General features: G+C 42.0%; 1 protein-coding gene across 4 annotated transcripts in view; it reads right to left on the reverse strand.

Annotated features, from left to right (window-relative positions):
* The window catches only part of clcnk (chloride channel K), a 142,517-nt gene that overhangs the window by 45,488 nt on the left and 73,390 nt on the right, over positions 1–23,639 (reverse strand). For 2 of the 4 annotated variants that reach the window (XM_061904778.1, XM_061904776.1), the window contains 7 exons: positions 18,720–18,812; positions 14,529–14,691; positions 14,274–14,430; positions 11,630–11,761; positions 10,810–10,938; positions 5,961–6,073; positions 3,315–3,392 (listed from right to left, as the gene is read on the reverse strand). In XM_061904778.1, coding sequence (XP_061760762.1) covers positions 3,315–3,392; positions 5,961–6,073; positions 10,810–10,938; positions 11,630–11,761; positions 14,274–14,424 — 603 coding nt within the window. In that variant the 5' untranslated portion in view covers positions 14,425–14,430; positions 14,529–14,691; positions 18,720–18,812. Of the gene's footprint in view, positions 1–3,314; positions 3,393–5,960; positions 6,074–10,809; positions 10,939–11,629; positions 11,762–14,273; positions 14,431–14,528; positions 14,692–18,719; positions 18,813–18,931; positions 19,099–23,639 lie in introns of those variants that run through there. The other 2 variants (XM_061904779.1, XM_061904777.1) reach the window with 2 other exon arrangements.

Raw genomic sequence — 23,639 nt, forward strand, 5'->3', positions numbered from 1 at the left:
GCTTGAGAAAAACATTTGTTTGTAATACAAACCTTGTTTCCATGAGTTGGGAAATTGTGTTAGATGTAAATATAAACGGAATACAATGATTTGCAAATCCTTTTCAACCCATATTCAATTGAATGCACTACAAAGACAAGATATTTTATGTTCAAACTCATAAACTTTGTCTTTTTTTTTGCAAATAATAATTAACTTAGAATTTCATGGCTGCAACACGTGCCAAAGTAGATGGGAAAGGGCATGTTCACCACTGTGTTACATCACCTTTTCTTTTAACAACACACAATAAACGTTTGGGAACTGAGGAAACTAATTGTTGAAGCTTTGAAAGTGGAAATCTTTCCCATTCTTGTTTTCTAAAGACCTTCAGTCATTCAACAGTCCAGGGTCATTTTACGTTTCATAATGCGCCACACATTTTCGATGGAAGACAGGTCTGGACTGCAGGCGGGCCAGAAATGTACCCGCACTCTTTTTTTTACGAAGCCACGCTGTTGTAACATGTGCTGAATGTGGCTTGGCATTGTCTTGCTGAAATAAGCAGGGGTGTCCATTAAAAAGACGGCGCTTGGATGGCAGCATGTGTTGCTCCAAAACCTGTATGTACCTTTCAGCATTAATGGTACCTTCCCAAATGTGCAAGTTGCCTATGCCTTGGGCACTAATGCACCCCCATTCCATCACAGATGCTGGCTTTTGAAATTTGCCTCGATAACAGTCTGGATGGTTCCCTTCCCCTTTGGTCCGGATGACATGATGTCGAATATTACCAAAAACAATTTGAAATGTGGACTCGTCAGACCACAGAACACTTTTCCACTTTGCATCAGTCCATCTTAGATGATCTCGGGCCCAGAGAAGCCGGCGGTGTTTCTGGATGTTGTTGATAAATGGCTTTCGCTTTACATAGCAGAGCTTTAACTTGCACTTACAGATGTAGTGACAAACTGTGTTAAGTGACAGTGGTTTTCTGAAGTGTTCCTGAGCCCATGTGGTGATATCCTTTAGAGATTGATGTCGCTTTTTGATACAGTGCCGTCTGAGGGATCGAAGGTCACGGTCATTCAATGTTGGTTTCCGGCCATGTCGCTAATGTGGAGTGATTTCTCCTGAGTGTCTGAACCTTTTGATGATATTATGGACCGTAGATGTTGAAATCCCTAAATTTCTTGCAATTGCACTTTGAGAAACGTTGTTCTTAAACTGTTTGACTATTTGCTCACGCAGTTGTGGACAAAGGGGTGTACCTCGCCCCATCCTTTCTTGTGAAAGACTGAGCATTTTTTTGGGAAGCTGTTTTTATACCCAATCATGGCACCCACCTGTTCCCAATTAGCCTGCACACCTATGGGATGTTATAAATAAGTGTTTGATGAGCATTCCTTAACTTTATCAGTATTTATTGCCACCTTTCCCGACTTCTTTGTCACGTGTTGCTGGCATCAAATTCTAAAGTTAATGATTATTTGCAAAAAAAATGTTTATCAGTTTGAACATCAAATATGTTGTCTTTGTAGTGCATTCAATTGAATATGGGTTGAAAAGGATTTGCAAATCATTGTATTCCGTTTATATTTACATCCAACACAATTTCCCAACTCATATGGAAACAGGGTTTGTATTACAATTATGCCCAATTACTGTGTTTTTAAACAAACTATTATAACTTCAACTATACATTTCAGACACATTTGGTTCTTGTTGTAATGGAGGCGACTTTGTTCCTATACGACTCTGAAGATGTATTTGCAATTGCAGAAGCAGAACAGTGCTTACTCCGTAATGAAAACTTTGACATCTGAATCCAGTTTGACTTTTGAATTTTTACCAATTAGATCAAGTATTTCAATTCTCACTGTGTGTAGTTGCCTTGGGTAAAACGAGTTATTTACACCATTATGTCTAAAGTCGGGGCAGCACGGTGGGGCAGAGGTTAGTGCATGAGCCACACAATACGAAGGTCCTGCGTAGTCCTGAGTTCAATCTCGGGCTCGGCATCTTTCATTGGTGTTTGAAGTATTGCCAAATATTTTAACATACTGGAACAGGGGTCGGCAACCCGTGGCTCCGGAGTCACATGCGGCTCTTTGACCACTCTGATGTGGCTCAGCCGCATACTTGCCGACTGCCCGGAGAAGTCCGGAAGATTTCCAAATTTCGGTGTCTCTATCAGAAATTTCCCGGGTAAACATTTTTCGATTTTCACCCAGACATCATCTTTGAGGACCTGCCGTGATGACAATGCCTCGAACACCCTTTCTACATGTCATTGTGCCAGGATTTTCACCATGCTATCTGAGTGCAAGCCAGCCAATCTCATTTTGGATGCGACCTCTATCTGTACGCATACGCTACTGCAAGGCATACTTCTTCAACAGCCATACAGGTCACACTGAGGGTTAAGATATAAACAACTTTAACACTCTTACTAATATGTGCCACACTGTGAACCCACACCAAACAAGAATGACAAACCCATTTCGGGAGAGCATCCTCACTATAACAAAACATAAACACGACAGAACAAATACCCAGAATCCCATGTATCCCTGACTCTTCCGGGCTACATTATACACTCCACCCACCTCCACACGAAGGGGTGGTAGCTGGGTGTATAATGTAGCCCGGAATAGTCAGGGAAACATAGGATTCTGGGTATTTGTTCTGTCGTGTTTATGGTGCGTTATAGTGCGGGTGTTCTCCTGAAGTGTGTTTGTCATTCCTGTTTGGTGTGGGTTCACAGTGTGGCGCATATTAGTAAGAGTGTTAAAGTTGTTCAAACGGCCACCCTCAGTGTGACCTGTATTGCTGTTAAATAAGCATGCCTTGCAGTCTCTTAGGGGGGTCTGCAATATCCTCGTCAAACAATTCTTTGGGCTGGCAAGCTATTTGTACAAGCTGTAGAGGGCGCTAGCGGTAGTGCCATCTTTGTACGCCCTTATTATTGTTCATTGGGTGAACACCAGCGTACATTCGAGAGTATAATTACTCTGAAATTCGGGTGTCTCCCGGGAAAATTGGGAGGGTTGGCAGGTGTGACGCTGTCAAGCGGCATTCATATAAAATTCACGGGCCGCACTAACATTAAATTTTCCTATTAAGGTGCGGGCCGTGTGTCTGAGACCCCTGGTTTATACATAGCACAAAGCAAAAAAAAAAAACCCCTCTATGCAGTATTATTTCATTGTAAATTTCAAAAGAGTTGTGTGGCTCCCATTGTTTTCTTTACTTTGTGAAACTGGTAAAAATGGCTCTTTGAGTGGTAAAGGTTGCCGACCCCTGTACTGGAACAACGAGATAGTCCGGTTTACCTTTTTTGTGACTTGTACAAGAGAGATGAGGTGGCTGAGATAGTCTCCCATCATGGTGGAAAGATGCACAAATGGACCCTACAATGCAGAAGCAACAAATTTAATAGACCTGTAATTCGCAAGCACGTAACCACTTGATTAAAAAAAACAACGTATTGTTGTACTTTAAGGCGCTTAAAATCCTTTCATTTTCTCAAAAATCAACAGTGCGCCTTTTAACCTGGTGTGCTTTGTGTATAAATTATTTCAGCATGTGCGGACCTCAAACCTATTTTATAAGGTACATGAAGTAATGATAAGTGTGGCCAATACATGGCAACCGTGTGGACTGAATTAAGTCTTTTCATTAAATGACTCTAGCAAGCACAGGTAAGACCAAAGCTTTGATGTTACATTGAGAATATTTTGAACATTACGTACGGCACTCAAAAATCTGCCAGAATGTTTTATTATGACTTTAGTAAGCAGAGCATTACAGCTACCGTAGTCCGCTGTGCTTTAACATACAGGTATTATTATGCTGTGTGCATAATGGAACTTTTTCGGAGACATATTCCATCCATTTTCTACCGCTTATTCCCTTTTGGGGTCGCGGGGGGCGCTGGCGCCTATCTCAGCTACAATCGGGTGGAAGGCAGGGTACACCCTGGACAAGTCGCCACCTCATCGCAGGGCCAACACAGATAGACAGACAACATTCACACTCACATTCACACACTAGGGCCAATTTAGTGTTGCTAATCAACCTATCCCCAGGTGCATGTCTTTGGAGGTGGGAGGATGCCGGAGTACACGGAGGGAACCCACGCATTCACGGGGAGAACATGCAAACTCCACACAGAAAGATCCCGAGCCTGGATTTGAACCCAGGACTGCAGGACCTTCGTATTGTGAGGCAGATGCACTAACCCCTCTGCCACCGTGAAGCCCGGAGACATATTATCTGGCGTTTTTTTCACGACCCAAGCGTACCCCAGTGCGCATTCATCTCCAGGCACGCTCCTGCGGCTGCAGCAAGCAGCTGCTTTCCATCAGCACTAAACACACCTGTTACTGATGAGCTCCCTGGGCTTCTTAAGCCAGTGCAAACCTGCGTTCCGGGCCAGAACGTAGCGACCTGTTCCTGCACAGTAAGCAAAAAATCTCTATACTCTATGCACACTCTCTCTCTATGTGTCTCTCCCTCTCCGTGTTCATTTGTCACATGTCCCTTGTCGTCTTCCAGCAGCATTCCCCTGTTCCCGTGTCACGAGAAGTGTGTCTCGTCTCCCTGTATTCCTTCTGGTTCCCTGGCTGCCTCTTGGATCTCGACCTCCCGCCCAAGCACGGACTTTGACGCTTCGCCCCTGCCCTTGACCTCACGCCTGCCCACAGACCAACGAGCTTGCCCCTCTGTTTCTTTCGCACTCTTACTCAACACTTCTGTGTTACTGTCAGAATAATTGTATCTAAGTTATCACAAAACATTTTGTTGCCATGAGTCCCCAGCGAGAAGACAAAAAGCTCTCTTTGATCCTACCTAGAAGAAAGCTTGTAAAACTCCACTGTGTAGGACGGGAAGCAACATGAAGGAGTTCTGTTTCTTTGATGTATTGTAATCAACGAAAATATTTTGTCTTGACCTGAGAACTACAAAGCTGAGAGGAAGCAGGACCAGACTCTCCTCCAGGGACCTTTTCTTTGAAGTGTTTTACGACCTTTTCTTTGAATTGTTTTTAATCAAAGGCAGCGGCTGTTTACGACCCCCCTGCCTTAGAAACAGCTGTCGCCATGTAATCAGGGAAAGTCCAAATAAAAGAGGCGTACAATCTTTCGTCAGGAGCGTGGGACGACATTGTACAAGGGTACAGTGTCTACGCGTTTCTCCTCATTGAGCCAAATTGTGGAATGGATTAAGCAAAGCAATCAAACAATGTACTAATATAATCCACTTCAAGAAACTCTTCAAACTTGAAGTGTTTACAAAGTACAAAGAAGAAGAATCATGATAAACATTCTGAATTTATTCATCCATTTATTTTTTCATTCTCCTAATAATCTTACCCATCTCATCGTATGGAATATAAACTTACTTCACCAATTATTTATTTATTTATTTATTTTTATTGTGATACTTATAGAGTATATTGTGAATACATTGAGAACAGGAATTGAACAAAAGTTTTAGCAACTATTCTGTAAAGGGGTAGGATTAAATAAGCTGTGCTTCTTCCTACTCCTTCACGAACATGTTGAAAAGAGAAACTGGAATTTGTGATGTATCATATTGTATGCTTGCATGTTCGAAATAAACTCAAACTCAACTCAACTCAAATTTAATTCTGTCTCGGTTTAATTCCTTGCTTCTTGTCTTGTTTAATAGCTGCCATCAGTGTTTGAACCTGACAGTTACTGTGTTACATGGGTCAACATATTAAATATACTTGTTAAATAAAACCTCTGTTTTGTTTTGTTAGTGAATACTTAGGCTCACTACGCTACTGTATTTTAATATTGCTCAATATGGTGGTATTTTGAGAACTTTTTCTGAGGTGGTACCTGGTAAAAAAAAAAAAGTTTGAGAACCACTGTACTTGACACCATCAAGGCGTTAAATCTGACTTGTAGATTTTGAAATCACAGCAGAGTAATGAAGAAGTGTCTCACCACTTTGCCCAGGAAGACCGTGCTGCCAGCTGCCAGCGTACAAATAAGGCCCAGGAACTTGGTGAACATGTTGGTGAGGGACAAGTAATTGGGCACCTCAGGTATCCCTGAGCCTGAGGAAACATGAATGCAATATAAAAACTGAAAGAATAAAAACTAGACGTCTGAGCAACGTATGATGTGGATGCTAAGAAATCGACTTTTATCACACTTAATAGTATGGTAGAGCCATCCCTCAAAACAGATATGCCAAAATCCCAGAATGTGTCATTTGCCAGTGATGACGGTACTTTTCTGTCTGCTGTGGGCAGATAGTGGGGAATTGCTTTTTGCAAGCTTTCTACACTCAAATGATGAAGGTGCCAAGAGTGAATCACAACAGTAAACTTGTTTATTTTTTATCACCTTTATCCCCAGCAGGGGCTGGGGCCTACACCAGCTGAGTAAAAAATGAGCCCGCAACAGCTGTATGAAACACTACACTACCAACGGATCCTGTCCATCCATCCATCCATCTTCTTCCGCTTAGCTGAGGTTGGGTCGCGGGGGCAGCAGCCTAAGCAAGAAAGCCCAGACTTTCATCTCCGCAGCCACTTCGTCTAGCTCTTCCCGGGGGATCCTGAGGCGTTCCCAGGCCAGCCGGGAGACATAGTCTTCCCAACGTGTCCTGGGTCTTTCCCGTGGCCTCCTACCGATTGGACGTGCCCTAAACACCTCCCTAGGGAGGCGTTCGGGTGGCATCCTAACCAGATGCCCGAACCACCTCATCAATCAATCAATCAATCAATCAATCAATGTTTACTTATATAGCCCTAAATCACTAGTGTTTCAAAGGGCTGCACAAACCACTACGACATCCTCGGTAGGCCCACATAAGGGCAAGGAAAACTCACACCCAGTGGGACGTCGGTAACAATGATGACTATAAGAACCTTGGAGAGGACGAAAGCAATGGATGTCGAGCGGGTCTAACATGATACTGTGAAAGTTCAATCCATAATGGATCCAACACAGCCGCGAGAGTCCAGTCCAAGGCGGATCCAACACAGCAGCGAGAGTCCTGTTCACAGCGGAGCCAGCAGGAAACCATCCCAAGTGGAGGCGGATCAGCAGCGCAGGGATGTCCCAAGCCGATACACAGGCGAGCGGTCCATCCTGGGTCCCGACTCTGGACGAGCGGTTCATCCTGGGTCCCGACTCTGGACAGCCAGTACGTCATCCATGGCCAACGGATCGGACCGGACCCCCTCCACAAGGGAGAGTGGGACATAGGAGAAAAAGAAAAGAAACGGCAGATCAACTGGTCTAAAAAGTCCTCTCGATGTGGAGGAGCAGCGGCTTTACTTTGAGCTCCTCCCGAATGGCAGAGCTTCTCACCCTATCTCTAAGGGAGAGCCCCGCCACCCGGCGGAGGAAACTCATTTCAGCCGGTTGTACCCGTGCTCTTATCCTTTCGGTCATGACCCAAAGCTCATGACCATAGGTGAGGATGGGAACGTAGATCGACCGGTAAATTGAGAGCTTTGCCTTCCGGCTCAGCTCCTTCTTCACCACAACGGATCGGTACAACGTCCGCATTACTGAAGATGCCGCACCGATCCACCTGTCGATCTCACGATCCACTCTTCCCCCACTCGTGAACAATACTCTTAGGTACTTGAACTCCTCCACTTGGGGCAGGGTCTCTACCCCAACCCGGAGATGGCACTCCACCCTTTTCCGGGCGAGAACCATGGACTCGGACTTGGAGGTGCTGATTATCATTCCGGTCGCTACACAATCGGCTGCGAACCGATCCAGTGAGAACTGAAGATCCCGGCCAGATGAAGCCATCAGGACCAAATCATCTGCAAAAAGCAGAGACCTAATCCCATGGCCACCAAACCGGATCGCTCAACACCTTGATTTTGCCTAGAAATTCTGTCCATAAAAGTTATGAACAGAATCGGTGACAAAGGACAGCCTTGGCGGAGTCCAACCCTCACTGGAAAAGTGTTCGACTTACTGCCGGCAATGCGGACCAAGCTCTGGCACTGATCATACAGGGAGCGGACCGCCACAATAAGACAGTCCGATACCCTATACTCTCTGAGCACTCCCCACAGGACTTCCCGAGGGACACGGTCGAATGCCTTCTCCAAGTCCACAAAGCACATGTAGACTGGTTGGGCAAACTCCCATGCACCCTCAAGAACCCTGCCGAGAGTATAGAGCTGGTCCACAGTTCCACGACCAGGACGAAAACCACACAGTTCCTCTTTAATCCGTGGTTCTATTATCCGGCGTAGCCTCCTCTCCAGTACACCTGAGTAAACTTTTACGGGAAGGCTGAGGAGTGTGATCCCACGATAGTTGGAACACACAGTCCGGTCCCCCTTCTTAAAGAGAGGGACCACCACCCCGGTCTGCCAATCCAGAGGTACCGCCCCTGATGTCCACGCGATGCTGCAGAGTCTTGTCAACCAAGACAGCCCCACAGCGTCCAGAGCCTTAAGGATCCTGTCATTCTATGTAATTAAACTAGATTGATAAAACTCGATCCAAATAATGATCGTGTTGATACTATACGTCAGTATCAGTATTGGATTGATACTACAGATATAGACAATATAAATGGTATAATTTGGCCGAAAATTGAGCTTTTAATACTCTCGTTATATCGTGATGATTCTAAATCCCTAATCCTCGCCTCTATGATGGCAAATGAACGCTGTTTCTTACAAGTAGCATTATCACTGGAGGACTAGTGGACAAATAATAGCTAAACATGCTACACTCCACAGCGTAAGAGGATACAAAAAGTGCTGAGCTACACCACATGAAAAAATACAGGGGTGGGCGGATTGTAACAAATATAGACAGGAAGAATACCAAGTATAGTATCAGTATATGGTTGATACTAAATTAGATCCATATTTTTTAATTATCACAAAGGCCTGCAGTCCTGGGTTCAAATCCAGGCTTGGGATCTTTCTGTGTGGAGTTTGCATGTTCTCCCCGTGACTGCGTGGGTTCCCTCCGGGTACTCCGGCTTCCTCCCACTTCCAAAGACATGCACCTGGGGATAGGTTGATTGGCAACACTAAATTGGCCCTAGTGTGTGAATGTGAGTGTGAATGTTGTCTGTCTGTCTGTCTGTGTTGGCCCTTCGATGAGGTGGCGACTTGTCCAGGGTGTACCCCGCCTTCCGCCCGATTGTAGCTGAGATGGGCGCCAGCGCCCCCCGCGACCCCGAAAGGGAATAAGCGGTAGAAAATGGATGGATGGATAGTTTTGTCTGGTTTTTGTTATAATTATGCGGTCCTCTCCAAGGTTTCTCATAGTCACAGTCAGCGACGTCCCACTGGGGTGAGTTTTTCCTTGCCCTTATGTGGGCTCTGTACCACGGATGTTGTTGTGGCTTGTGCAGCCCATTGAGACACCTGTGATTTAGGGCTATATAAAAAATACATTGATCGATTGATTTACAAATGGCTCAGGAAATAAGAGCCCATAGTAGTTTTATTCTTTTGTTTAGTTATTTTGCACTATTGACTATCATACATTTGGAAGGTCATAAAATAGTATAAGGAAATAATTTGAATACTAGTGTATTTGGTCTCATTACAATTGTGATCAAAACATGTATAATTCATTTATCTTGACAACTTTAAGTATGATTTAACGTGGACCCAGACTTAAGCAAGTTGAAAAACGTATTCGGGTATTACCATTTAGTGGTGAATTGTACGGAATATGTACTGTACTGTGCAATCTACTAATAAAGTTTAAATCAATCATAAAAAGCTGTCTTTGATCCTACCAAGCAAAAGGCTTGTAAAACTCCAATGTGTACGATGGGAAGCGACATGAAGGCGTCGGTTTCTTTGATGTATTGTACTCCACAGGAAAATTTGTCTTGACGCAAGCTCCAGGGACCTTTTCTTTGAACAGTTTTTTATGACCTTTTCTTTGAACTGTTTTACGAACTTTTCTTTGAACTATTCTTAATCAAAGGCAATGGCTGTTTACGGCCCCCCTCCCTTAGAAACAGCTGTTACCATGTAACCAGGGAAAGTCCAAATAAAAGAAGAGGCGTACAATCTTTTGTCAGAGCGTGAGACAACACTGTACAGTGTCTACGCATTTCTCCTCAATTGAGCCAAATTGAATTTTGTCTCTGTTTACAATATTATTCGGAGTCGCTCCGGCGAAAATGCATAATAAAGAAGGAAAAAAAAACAACATATATAAGTTGCATTTTTTGGGGAAATTTATTTGATAAAACCCGATATCTAGAATAGACATTTGAAAGACAATTTAAAATAAACAAAGAATAGTGAACAACAGGCTGAATAAGTGTACGTTATATGAGGCATAAATAACCAACTGAGAAGGTGCCTGGTATGTTAACGTAACATATTATGGTAAGAGTCATTCAAATAACTATAACATATAGAACATGCTATACGTTTACCAAACAATCTGTCATTCCTAATCACTAAATCCCATGAAATCTTATAAGTCTAGTCTCTTATGTGAATGAGCTAAATAATATTTGATATTGTACGGTAATGTGTTAATAATTTCACACATAAGTCGCTCCTGAGTATAAGCGGCACCCCTGGCCAAACTATGAAAAAAACTGCGACTTATAGTCCGAAAAATACGGTAATTCCTTGCTTCTTGTCTTGTTTAATAGATGTCACCAGTGTTTGAACCTGATACCTGGCCAGGGTTGCGTCAGGAAGTGAAGCCGGTGAAAAAAAAAACAAAGCTAAAACCACTAATGCGGTTAAGTCGCTTTTGCAAACCTTGACCGTGAAAAGCCAAACAAGAGAAAAAAAAAAAGTTTAAATGTCAGACATACCTGTAGCGAAGGGGCAGATGTTTTGACAGAGCGAAGACGATAAAGCACAGAGGCATGCTGGGTAAAGTGTCCAGCAGAGAAATTGCAGCAGATTGTTGCCATCCAGTTTGGTATAAAGCCACTGATGGGCTGAAAATGAATAAAACAGAGAAACATGACAGTAATAGTAGACTTTTGTGCAGCACTCTTCAAGTTTCAAATACAGTGTAAACACAGAATACAATAAACTTTAACCCCAAAAAATATATTTTTAATGAGTATATATCTGCAATGATAGATAGATAGATAGATAGTACTTCATTGATTCATTCAGGAGAGTTCCTTCAGGAAAATTAAAAGATGATGCTCATGCTGCTTAAAAATAGTCCGGTAGACACACCATAATACTGTGTAATTCTTATTTTTTGGGCCAAATGACCTGTGATACAATACATTGCATCATGGTTGTGTGTGTGTGTGTGTGTGTCTTGAAAAGTTAAAGTACCAATGATAGTCTCACACACACACACTAGGTGTGGCGAAATGTATCTCTCCATTTGACCCATCACCCTTGATCACCCCCTGGGAGGTGAGGGGAACAGTGAGCAGTAGCGGCGGCCGCGCCCGGGAATCATTTATGGTGATTTAACCCCCAATTCCAACCCTTGATGCTGAGTGCCAAGCAGGGAGATCAAGGGTCCCATTTTTATAGTCTTTGGTATGACTCACGACCTACCGATCTCAGGGTGGAGACTCTAACCACTAGGCCACCAAGTAGGTTGTGTGTGTGTGTGTGTGTGTGTGTGTGTGTGTGTGTGTGTGTGTGTGTGTGTGTGTGTACCTGCCAGCAGCTTTGATACACTCAGGTCCATAACAAAGCTGAGAATGGCAGTTAAGATACCAAGAGCAGCGTAGCCATACCACTCCATCCCACACACTCTCTCCAGCAAACATCGGAGCCACAGAAGACAACCTGTAGAAACAACCATATTGCCCTTTGGAGACTTTGTGTTGTATGGCAAAAAAAAACTAAAACGTAGTCCCGTGCCCACAAGGAAAAATAAGGGGGGAGGAGTACATATATATATATATTAGGGGTGGGCAAATTAATGCGTTAATTACGAGTTAACTCATCAATCTATTAACGCCGACAATTATTTTATCGCACATTTGCGTATGTTGATTACATGCTTTTATTTTGTTAACGCCTTTTCTTAACAAGATGGCATCTCCCGGATGTACTTCGGCGTCGATGGGCTCTTGGTAAAGATGGAACATTTGGCAAAAATACCGGACAATTCTGCAAATTTCATGGCTGGCTTACAGCGTGGTCACTCCGGGATCACTTACGACCGCCAGACAATTCTGAATGTGGATAGATCGGGCCGTTTTGGACTGAATGACACGTGCTTGCTAGACCGGCTAGCTAGCATGGGAATACTTTGCCGGCTACATCCAGCGGCCTGTGAAGCAGCGGAGTATTTGTGTTGTCTGTATATTTATGAATAATGCAGACGAGGAGTGTTGGCTGAGTTCTTAACGTTTACTTTCAGAGAGTGCATATCACAGCATACAAGATGCCGTCATGGCGACACACAACCTATACCGGGCTACCGCGCATGCTCGTCACTCCTGTTGCATGTTGGGTAGGGTAGTTATTTTTTTCCCTGGCTCATAACATCACAATATAGTACCATGTATGTGCGTTCAGTTTATCAAAGCACCAAGCAAACAATCGGAAAATTCCCATCATATCAATTCCTAGATATGGTCATAATTATTTTAAGTGCACTACGCAGAATAAACACAACATTATTAATATTGCTACTACAGATAATTTGATCAAAGATTCTCTAAAACAGCCCACTACCTATAATATAGGTTTTTTAAACATAAGATCCCTGATAAAAAAAAATGTTTCTGCTGTTACCTCAGAAATTGCCTGTTCAGATGTTATGATTGTGGCTCAGAGATTTGTATGTAGATTATATGTATTTTCCATAACAAACAGGATAACTTAAATACCCTGGCAGTGGCAATAAGCTTAAATGTTTGTATTTACATTTTTTGAGTTGCTTTTCATAAAATATGCTGTTTAACTACTACTGTTTAACAAGGACTGTTTTAATTTGCGTTTGCACAACAAATGTTTTGGCGCTTTTGTTCATGTGGGAGAATATTCCAATAAAGGTGCACTACACACTACTTTTGAATTCACTATTGGGCTTTGCGTATACAATGCAGTTAATCGCGATTAATCGGAGAAATAGTGCGATTAACTTCGATTAAAAATTGTAATCGTTGCCCAGGCCTAATATATATATATATATATATATATATATATATATATATATATATATATATATATATATATATATATATATATATATATATATATATGTACACAGTGGGGCAAAAATGTATTTAGTCAGCCACCGATTGTGCAAGTTCTCCCACTTAAAATGATGACAGAGGTCTGTAATTTTCATCATAGGTACACTTCAACTGTGAGAGACAGAATGTGGAAAAAAAAATCCAGGAATTCACATTGTAGGAATTTTGAATAATGGGATTCTGGGTATTTGTTCTGTTGTGTTTATGTTGTGTTACAGTGCGGATGTTCTCCCGAAATGTGTTTGTCTTTCTTGTTTGGTGTGGGTTCACAGTGTGGCGCATATTAGTAAGAGTGTTAAAGTTGTTTATATCACAACTCTCAGTGTAACCTGTATAGCTTTTGAACAATTATGCCTTGCAGTCACTTTCATGTGTTATCAGAGGCTGTATTCTACATGTGACCGGCAGGCATGCAGATAGCTTGACGTAAAAGCGGGCGCTACGAGATGTCATAGGGTACGTTAAAGGCATTGTCATCACACCATTCCCTCAATATTGTGGTCCGGGTGAGAATTGGAGAAGGTCTTCCCCAGGTGATTTCTGGGCTGGGGTCTAAAATCCGAAAACCTCCCGGAATAATGGGGGGTTGGCAATTATGCAGCTGAGCCACTTCAGAGTGATCAAAGAACTGCATGCGGCTCCGGAGCCGCGGGTTGCCGACCCGTGGTGTAGGCCCCATTAACTTCTTGTCGGTGATTGTGAATGACGGCAGCAGTTTCTCTTAGCCAGCATAAACAAATTAAATGGACTGCTATTCAGAGCCAAGTAAGTGTGGAGCTCTAAGAAGGAGAATTGTAGATTTGCACAAGTGGAGCCATTTTTAAACAAGTGGATATTTCAAGAGACTTAAAATTGATTAATGTGAGGATTATATATTGACCAAAACCATAAGTAAAATGGTGTACAGTATTGTTGCACCTTTAAAAGGTCAATGATTCAACTCTTTCCCCACACATGTTCCCTCTGACCTAAATGATCATCTATTAAGTCAGCCTTTCAGTCCTTAATATGTGTAATTGCACAAATAGCTAGTCTTGCATTGATTGAGTCTGCATCGATCAGAATAAAATGGTTTCCTGCTCCTGTCTGACCTTTGATGAGTAGACGAGAGCGTCTGTGCGGTTTCCATGGATCAGAAGGGAGCAGCCTCACATTATGGAACATCTCCCATTGATTTCCTCTCTCGTGTTTGTGGCTGCCTCGGTCAGTTTGTCTCCCCTGAGACTCATCCGGGATCTTCATTTTGCCCTGAATGCAAACACACCTTGGCTTTAAATGGACAGAAAAGGGAAGCAGAGACCAACAGACCTGCAGTTGAGATGCAGAGGAAGTGTTGGTATGCTCACATGCGTGCAGGTGTTTTGTTGGGAACACAGGTGACCTCTGCGGAGGTATTAGCATGGAGGTCATTGAGAAGTCACACTTGGAAGAACCGCAAAGATTAACTCTTTGGAGGAATGTTGGTCTATGGTTTTCACACAGTGTGGCCTCTTTGAAGAGAATACTTTACTGAAAGAGAACAAGACAAAATATGATTAAAATAAAGCAGGAATATTAATTTAAACACAAAAATAACAGGACTTTTTTTAATGTTTTAATTAGGGCTGGGCAACGATTACAATTTTTAATCAAAGTTAATCGCACTATTTGTCCGATTAATCGCGATTAACTGCATTTTATACGCAAAGCCCAATAATGAATTCAAAAGTAGTGTGTAGTGCACCTTTATTGGAATATTCTCCCACATGAACAAAAGCGCCAAAACATTTGTTGTGAAAACACAATTTAAATCAGTCCTTGTTAAACAGTAGCAGTTAAATAGCATATTTTATGAAAATCAACTCAAAAAATGTAAACACAAACATTTAAGCTCATTGCCACTGCCAGGGTATTTAAGTTACCCTGTTTGTTATGGAAAATAAATATAATCTACATACAAATCTCTGAGCCACAATCATAACATCTGAACAGGCAATTTCTGAGGTAACAGCAGAAACATTTTTTTTATCAGGGATCTTATGTTTAAAAAACCTATATTATAGGTAGTGGGCTGTTTTAGGGAATTTTTGATCAAATTATCCGTAGTAACAATATTAATAACGTTGTGTTTATTCTGCGTAGTGCACTTAGAATAATTATGACCATATCTAGGAATTGATATGATGGGAATTTTCCGATTGTTTGCTTGGTGCTTTGATAAACTGAACGCATCATATACATGGTACTATATTGTGATGTTATGAGCCAGGGAAAAAAAGAACTACCCTACCCAGCATGCAACAGGAGTGAGGAGCATGCGCGGTAGCCCGGTATAGGTTGTGTCGCCATGACGGCATCTTGTATGTTGTGATATGCACGCTCTGAAAGCAAACGTTAAGAACTCAGCCAACACTCCTCGTCTGCATTATTCATAAATAGACAGACAACACATATATTCCGCTGCTTCACAGGCCGCTGGATGTAGCCGGCAAAGTATTCCCATGCTAGCTAGCCGTCTAGCAAGCACGCGTCATTCAGTCCAAAACAGCCCGATCTATCCACATCCAGAATTGTCTGGCGGTCGTAAGTGATACCGGAGTGACCACGCTGTAAGCCAGCCATGAAATTTGCAGAATTGTCCGGTATTTTTGCGAAATGTTCCATCTTTACCAAGAGCCCCTCGAAGCCGAAGCTTATCCGGGCGACGCCATCTTGTTAAGAAAAGGCGTTAACAAAATAAAAGCATGTAAATAACATACGCAAATGTGCGATAAAATAATTGTCGGCGTTAATAGATTGATGAGTTAACTCGTAATTAACGCATTAATTTGCCCACCCCTAGTTTTAATATTTTTAGGCCATTTCGCTATACACGATATATAGCTGGATATTTTGCCTTAGCCATGAACGAACACTTGATGCATAAAATCACAGCAGTATTGTGACGTTTTGCTGGCATCGTGGTGTGGATTGCGCTCTCTCGTTGGATGCAATGCGGAATGGACGCAGCACAAAGGAAAGAAAAGATTTATTTGTAACTACAAAAACAGACTAGGAACAAAAAGACTTGCACATAGGCACTATAAACAAAACCAACTGAACTAGCATGAGAGTTAGACACAACTAAAGACGCTAGCATGTGAGCTAGGAAAATAAACATACAAGTAGCGTGGGAGCTAATCGAGTTCAAAAGTACTTTACCAAAATGCGGGATAGCGGCGTCACCTGTTGCGTGGAAAGCAAATTACACTGCGAGGCCAAAGGGCAAACAAAGGCAGGCTAAAATAAGGAGGAAAATTAGGAGGCAGGTGCGCGACGACAAACAAGAGACAGGTGAGACTAAATGCGTAACTATGGAAATGGAACCAAACAGGAAGTACCACCGGGAACTAAGGAAGTCGAATACTAAATAGATGTGATAACAAAACAGAACAAAACCCGAACATGCCATGGTCCAAGTAGTGGATCATGACAAGTATGATGATTCTATGTGTCTACATTATAACATTCTTGTTTTTACTGCATTAATATATGCTCATTTTAAACTTTCATGCAGAGAGGAAAATCACAACTAAGTCAATTCACCAAAACTATATTTATTAAACAGTTATTAAGCAGTGGCACAAACATTCATTTCATTTTCAAAACAGAAAGTGCAAAATTGTCAGAGACATTTTAAAACAAGCTATTAGTGCGCTTTTGTGCATGATGTCACTAGGATGATATATCAAAACAACACTAAAGTGCACTTTTTGTACAGAACGCCACTACAATTGTTAAAAACAAATAAAGTGCAGTTTTTTGCATGAGGTCACACAAGATATTTCAATAAGTGTCAAATATGGCTGTTGACCTACAGCCATACGGGTCACACTGAGGGTGGCCGTGTAAACAACTTTAAAACTGTTACAAATATGCGCCACACTGTGAACCCACACCAAACAAGAATGACAAACACATTTCGGGAGAGCATCTGCACCGTAACACAACAGAACAAATACCCAGAACCCTTTGCAGCACTAACTCTTCCGGGACGCTACAATATACACCCCCGATACCACAAAACCCCGCCCTCCCAACCCCGTCCACCTAAACACCCCCGAATTTGGAGGTCTCAAGGTTGGCAAGTATGCTCTAGTATACTCTGGACTGAAGCTGTGTGCCTTCATTGTTTTTGTAGCTGTTGTTTTGAGGGATTTTTAAACTAAATAAAAAATAATGCACTTTGTGAAAGTCAAAGTATAGTATTTCCCATAGTTGTAATGGGTATCAGGACTATCTCAGGGAGAGCATGTCCCCAATTCCAAGCTATTTTGAGGCACTTTAAAAAGAAATAATGCACTCTGTGACTTCAATAATAAATATGGCAGTGCCATGTTGGCACTTTTTTTCCATAACTGGAGTTGAAGTTGTTCTCTTATTTTGGAAAACCTTGTTTTTGATTGATTGATTGAATCTTTAATTAGTAGATTGCACAGTACAGTACATATTCCGTACAATTGACCACTAAATGGTAACACCCGAATATGTTTTTCAACTTGTTTAAGTCTGGGTCCACTTTAATCATTTCATGCTAAAGTTACATTGCTTAATGCATCCAGCGGGGCATCCCAACAAAATTAGGCTGTGTAGAGGCGGAGCCGATGGTCCAACGGAGCGGCAGGGCACGCTGGAGCCCGGCCCAAGATGGCGACAAGGAGGCAGGGAATGCGACCGAGCGGAGAGGCGGGACGTGCCAGGAGCAACGCCGCAACCATGTGCAGGAGTGTGGATCACGCACCAGTACACAAGTAACTTATCTCCTCACGATGTATAAATGGGGAGAAGGAGGAGAGATCGGGGCAGAAGGAGGAGGAGAGCCCGCAGCAGCGACCGAGGAACGGAAACAAAGAGCAGGCGAGGACGACGACGACGGCGGATGAAAAACGGACCGTTAGCGAGCAGAAGGAGAGGAGCAGCTGAAAAGCAATCCAACCTGAAGACAAAGCTTTATTTGAAAAAATAAAAGAGTAAAAGCTGCTCAAAGCAATGTCCTTCCTGAGTGGTCCATGGAACCCGAGCGACGACGGCAAAAGTCGTTCACATAGGCATAATAAAGTGTTAATTCCACGACTGTAATTAAGAGTTGGACAATATCGGAATATCGGCAAAAAATCATCGGACATCGCTAATGACGACAGATGTAATTTTATTTAATGCATTCTAAATATCAAATACATTTGATCATAAGTCTGCTTACAATGGAGCTTACGGTAGCCGTTCAACTCAATCCATCTGTCGTCATGTCTTTCATAAGGAAAGTGTTGAAAAAGATTAATGGGTTTTACGACCCATGTTCCTAATACTTGCCTTCCGGCTTTTTATTAACACAATTAGTTTTTTTACTCTCCTTACTTTACTTCTGTCTCTATTTCACGCTTTCAATTAGCACCTCTGCTATTTTAGAGGTTCCAGATCTGCAAGCTGTGAGCATTGGTCACACTTACGCACACGCACACGCACACGCACACACTACAGAAAGGTACAAACATACTAAACTTGTGTCCATGGCAACATACCTCCAATCTGCCTGGAGGTCCTGCCGAAGAATGACTTGATTATTTTGTGACCAATTATTATCGTGTACCAACACGTGAAAAGCTTGTATTTTCCTGGAGGAGAATGAGAAAATGTTGCAAAACACATCACAAGTGAAATAAAGTGTGTTGTCCGAGAAACATCTATTTAGAACTAGTAAAATGCTAGGAACTTTTACACAAATTATACCTACTGTCAAGGCGTGGACTTTGGTGGGGTTTGTTTTCCCGTGGTGCAAATCGACTGGACCGGACATGGCGTGAATGTACTGGCCTCTTTCAAGTAATCACTCAAAAAGTACCAAAAAACAAAAGGTATAAACAAAAGGGGCTCTCAGCTGAGGTACAAAACTTGGCTCTGCTAACAAAACTATTACTACAACGTAAACTATGGACGTAAAACAAAACTTGCAAACTATGGCACGAATAACGAAAACTTACTTGGAACGAGAAAGGAGCTGACTGCCTGGCAACTACAGGCTTAAATAGGGCTGTGGTGATTAACAGGTGCATGAGTCCAAGTGAATCAGTTGCGTGATATGACAGGTGAAAACTAATGAGTTGTCATGGTGACAAAAACAAACAAGAGTGCACAATGAGTCCAAAACCAAACAGAACGTGACCACAAAACATGACACCTACAATGTTTAGGATTTGTTTAGATCAGGACTTTTTTGCATGAAAGGGCCAAAGTGGAGACACACTGATTTTAAAGGGCACATATTAGGGCTGGGCGATATGGCCTTTTATTAATCTCGATATTTTTAGGCCATTTCACGATACACAATATATATCTCGATATTTTGCCTTAGCCTTGAATGAACACTTGATGCATATAATCACAGCAGTATGATGATTCTATGTGTCTACAATAAAACATTCATGTTCATTTTGCATTAATAAATGCTCATTTTAAATTTTAATACATAGAGGGAAATCACAACTAAGTCAGTTTAGAAAAACTGTATTTATTAAATAGTTATTAAGCAATGGCACAAACATTCATGTCATTTCAAAACTGAAAGTGCAAGATTGTCAGAGACATTTCAAAACAAGCTATTAGTGCACTTTTGTGCATGATGTCACTAAGATGACATATCAAAACAACACTAAATTAAAGTGCACTTTTCGTACAGAACAGCACTACAATAGTTGAAACAAATAAAGTGCACATTTGTGCATGATGTCACACAAGATATTTCAATAAGTGTCCAATAAAAATGAGCTGCATAATAGGAAATCTCCTTTACTATGTGGTAGGTTCCTGCGGACGTTTCTGTTGTTGACAATTTTTTTCATACGGTGTTGATGTGGAAATAGTTGCTTCGGCATTTTGTTGGTGTGGCACCGGTCGGAGATGTTGACATGCGGAGTTTCAAGCACTCTTCATTCTCTAGTGGGTGACTTTTCAAATGATGTTACATTAGCAGTGTTGCTACTTTTTGTAGCAACGCTTTTGCCGCATAAATGTTGAACATATTCCCGCTTGAAACCAAACCCCCGCCAGACGATGGATCCCCTGCTGTTTTTCTTGGGAATTAATTATTCCTCCATTTCTTACCAGATTCGCACTTTCTCTCTCTCGTATTACCACTCGCAACGGACCGTTAGCATTACAGCTAACGTTACCATGTCGCTACCTCTCTGCTCCGCGGAAGCGTGTGACGTTGCACAGGTGACGTATGTAAGAAGGTGCGCTTGTTTTAAGTCTCTGTGAGAAGGAGAGACAACAAAGAGTGGGAAACGCAAGTAGTGTAATGCCCGCAGCTAAAAGCAACTGCGTGAGAACGTATACTCGAATATCACGATATAGTCATTTTTCTATATCGCAGAGATACAAACCCTGCGATATATCGAGTATATTGATATATCACCCAGCTCTAACTACAATGTTTAGGTTTAGTTTGGATTGGGACTTTTTGCATACAAGTGCCAAAGTGGAGAAACATTGATTTTTAAAGGGCACTATTTAAGATTTCCCTCTTTTTCAGACTTAAACATGTTCCCATTTTGGATAATCGTGTTAATGTGATGTCAAATAATCAAATCATAAGGTGAACGTACACGCAAAATGCCTCTGTTCGTGGGATTTTGGAGTATTTTTATAACAGTGGGGGGAGGGTCACTGAAACGTAGTACAAACCCCGTTTCCATATGAGTTGGGAAATTGTGTTAGATGTAAATATAAACAGAATACAACGATTTGCAAATCCTTTTCAACCCATATTCAGTTGAATATGCTACAAAGACAACATATTTGATGTTCAAACTGATAAACATTTTTTGTGTGTGCAAATAATCATTAAATTTAGAATTTAATGCCAGCAACACGTGACCAAGATGTTGGGAAAGGTGACAATAAATACTGATAAAGTTGAGGAATGCTCATCAAACACTTATTTGGAACATCCCACAGGTGTGCAGGCTAGTTGGGAACAGGTGGGTATAAAAAAAGAGCTTCCCAAAAAATGCTCAGTCTTTCACAAGAAAGGATGGGGCGAGGTACACCCCTTTGTCCACAACTGCGTGAGCAAATAGTCAAACAGTTTAAGATTAATGTTTCTCAAAGTGCAATTGCAAGAAATTTAGGGATTTCAACATCTACGGTCCATAGTATCATCAAAAGGTTCAGAGAATCTGGAGAAATCACTCCACCTAAGCGGCATGGCTGGAAACCAACATTGAATGACCGTGACCTTCGATCCCTCAGACGGCACTGTATCAAAAACCGACATCAATCTCTAAAGGATATCACCACATGGGCTCAGGAACACTTCAGAAAACCACTGTCACTAAATACAGTTGGTCGCTACAAGTGCAAGTTAAAGCTGTACTATGCAAAGCAAAAGCCATTTATCAAGAACATCCAGAAACGCCACCAGTTTCTCTGTGACCGCGATCATCTAAGATGGACTGATGCAAAGTGGAAAAGTGTTCTGTGGTCTGACGAGTCCACATTTCAAATAGTTTTTGGAAATATTCGACATCGTGTCATCCGGACCAAAGAGGAAGCGAACCATCAAGACTGTTATCGATGCAAAGTTCAAAAGCCAGCATCTGTGATGGTATGGGGGTGCATTAGTGCCCAAGGCATGGGTAACTTACACATCTGTGAAGGCACCATTAATGCTGAAAGGTACATACAGGTTTTGGAACAACATATTCTGCCATTTAAGCGCCGTCTTCTTCATGGACGCCCCTGCTTATTTCAGCAAGACAATGCCAAGCCACATTCAGCACGTGTTACAACAGCGTGGCTTTGTAAAAAAAAGAGTGCGGGTACTCTACTGGCCTGTTGGCAGTCCAGAACCTGTCTCCCATCGAAAATGTGTGGCGCATTATGAAGCGTAAAATACGACAGCGGAGACCCCGGACTGTTGAACGACTGAAGCTCTACATAAAACAAGAATGGGAAATAATTCCACTTTCAAAGCTTCAACAATTAGTTTCCTCAGTTCCCAGACGTTTACTGAGTGTTGTTAAAAAAAAAGGTGATGTAACACAGTGGTGAACATGCCCTTTCCCAACTATTTTGGCACGTGTTGCAGCCATGAAAATCTAAGTTAATTATTATTTGCAAAAGAAAAATAAAGTTGATGAGTTTGAACATCAAATATCTTGTCTTTGTAGTGCATTCAACTGAATATAGGTTGAAAAGGGCTTGCAAATCATTGTATTCTGTTTATATTTACATCTAACACAATTTCCCAACTCATATGGAAACGGGGTTTTTATATGACTAATAGTTGTACAGCTGCAAACTTAGCTAAAAAAAAGTAAGCATGCAAAAGTTGACATATTAATTCAACCCGCCTGGTTCAGTCCATGTGTGCCCGGGATTCGAACTTCCTAATGTGGTGGTGGAAAAGAAATTTACATAGTCATGCAAAAATATATTTTTTAAGGAGAAATTTGACTTTCTATAGATTATTAAAAAGGTCAGTGCAACCTCTGATGCATTTTTTGTTGACTTGATATTCACAAGTCCTTAAAAAAATATATTAATATTTGATAGATGACCTTCCAACCTCTCACCATCCATGGTGATTGGATCCATTTGTCTGTCTGCAACATTATGTAACATGCAGCAAGATGTGTGTGTGTGTGTGTGTTGCAGTAAGGAATGTACACAAACAAACACACTGTCGGGGATTCAATGTCACTGCTGAGGCAGACCGGATCAGACTGACTCTCTTATGTAGATTCCTCCCACACTTATCATTCTTCTAACTCACGCAGTTCGTCTAATCCCCCCCATCTATTATTAGCGCTGATATTTCACACATTTCTGCGCTTTTCAACAAACCTCCAACCCCATATGACATCCTTTCAATACGCCACACAACCCGTACCTTATAGACTTAATGACGACCGTCGGTGATACTGCTACTGGGGACCGCGGGATGATGTGTGGGCTTCTCAGCCGTGACGTCGCTGGCCTGCATTTAGACTTGTAGCGATGCGAGTAAAAAGGTGTGTCACTGTGAGTGTCAAGTTGAGCTGATGACGAACCCCAAGATGCAGAGAAGGTGGCAGGCATTGAGCGGGAAAACAAAATTTAATGTCCATGAAAAAAGGCAAAAAACTAACCAGGAACTCAGAGACAGGACACAGGATGCAGGAACAGGACCTAAAAGACGAGGAGTCGTAATGATAATAATCCAGCCCAGAGTGGAGGAACAAGCAGGTCTAAATGGTAGCTGGCTGATTGACACCAGGTGTGGCCCCGTGCCATTCAGCCACAGCTGAGGGGAAAAACACTCAGGGATAGCAGCAAGAAATAAAGACAAAATAAGAGCGCTGACAGGAAATGAGACAAACATAGAGGAAAAACTAAAACATGACCAAACTGTCAGGTACAAACCTGACAGTGAAGCTTTCAAGTATGATTTTAATGCGATG

Source organism: Nerophis ophidion, linkage group LG06 (assembly GCF_033978795.1).
Source record: "Nerophis ophidion isolate RoL-2023_Sa linkage group LG06, RoL_Noph_v1.0, whole genome shotgun sequence".
Lineage (NCBI taxonomy): Eukaryota > Metazoa > Chordata > Actinopteri > Syngnathiformes > Syngnathidae > Nerophis > Nerophis ophidion.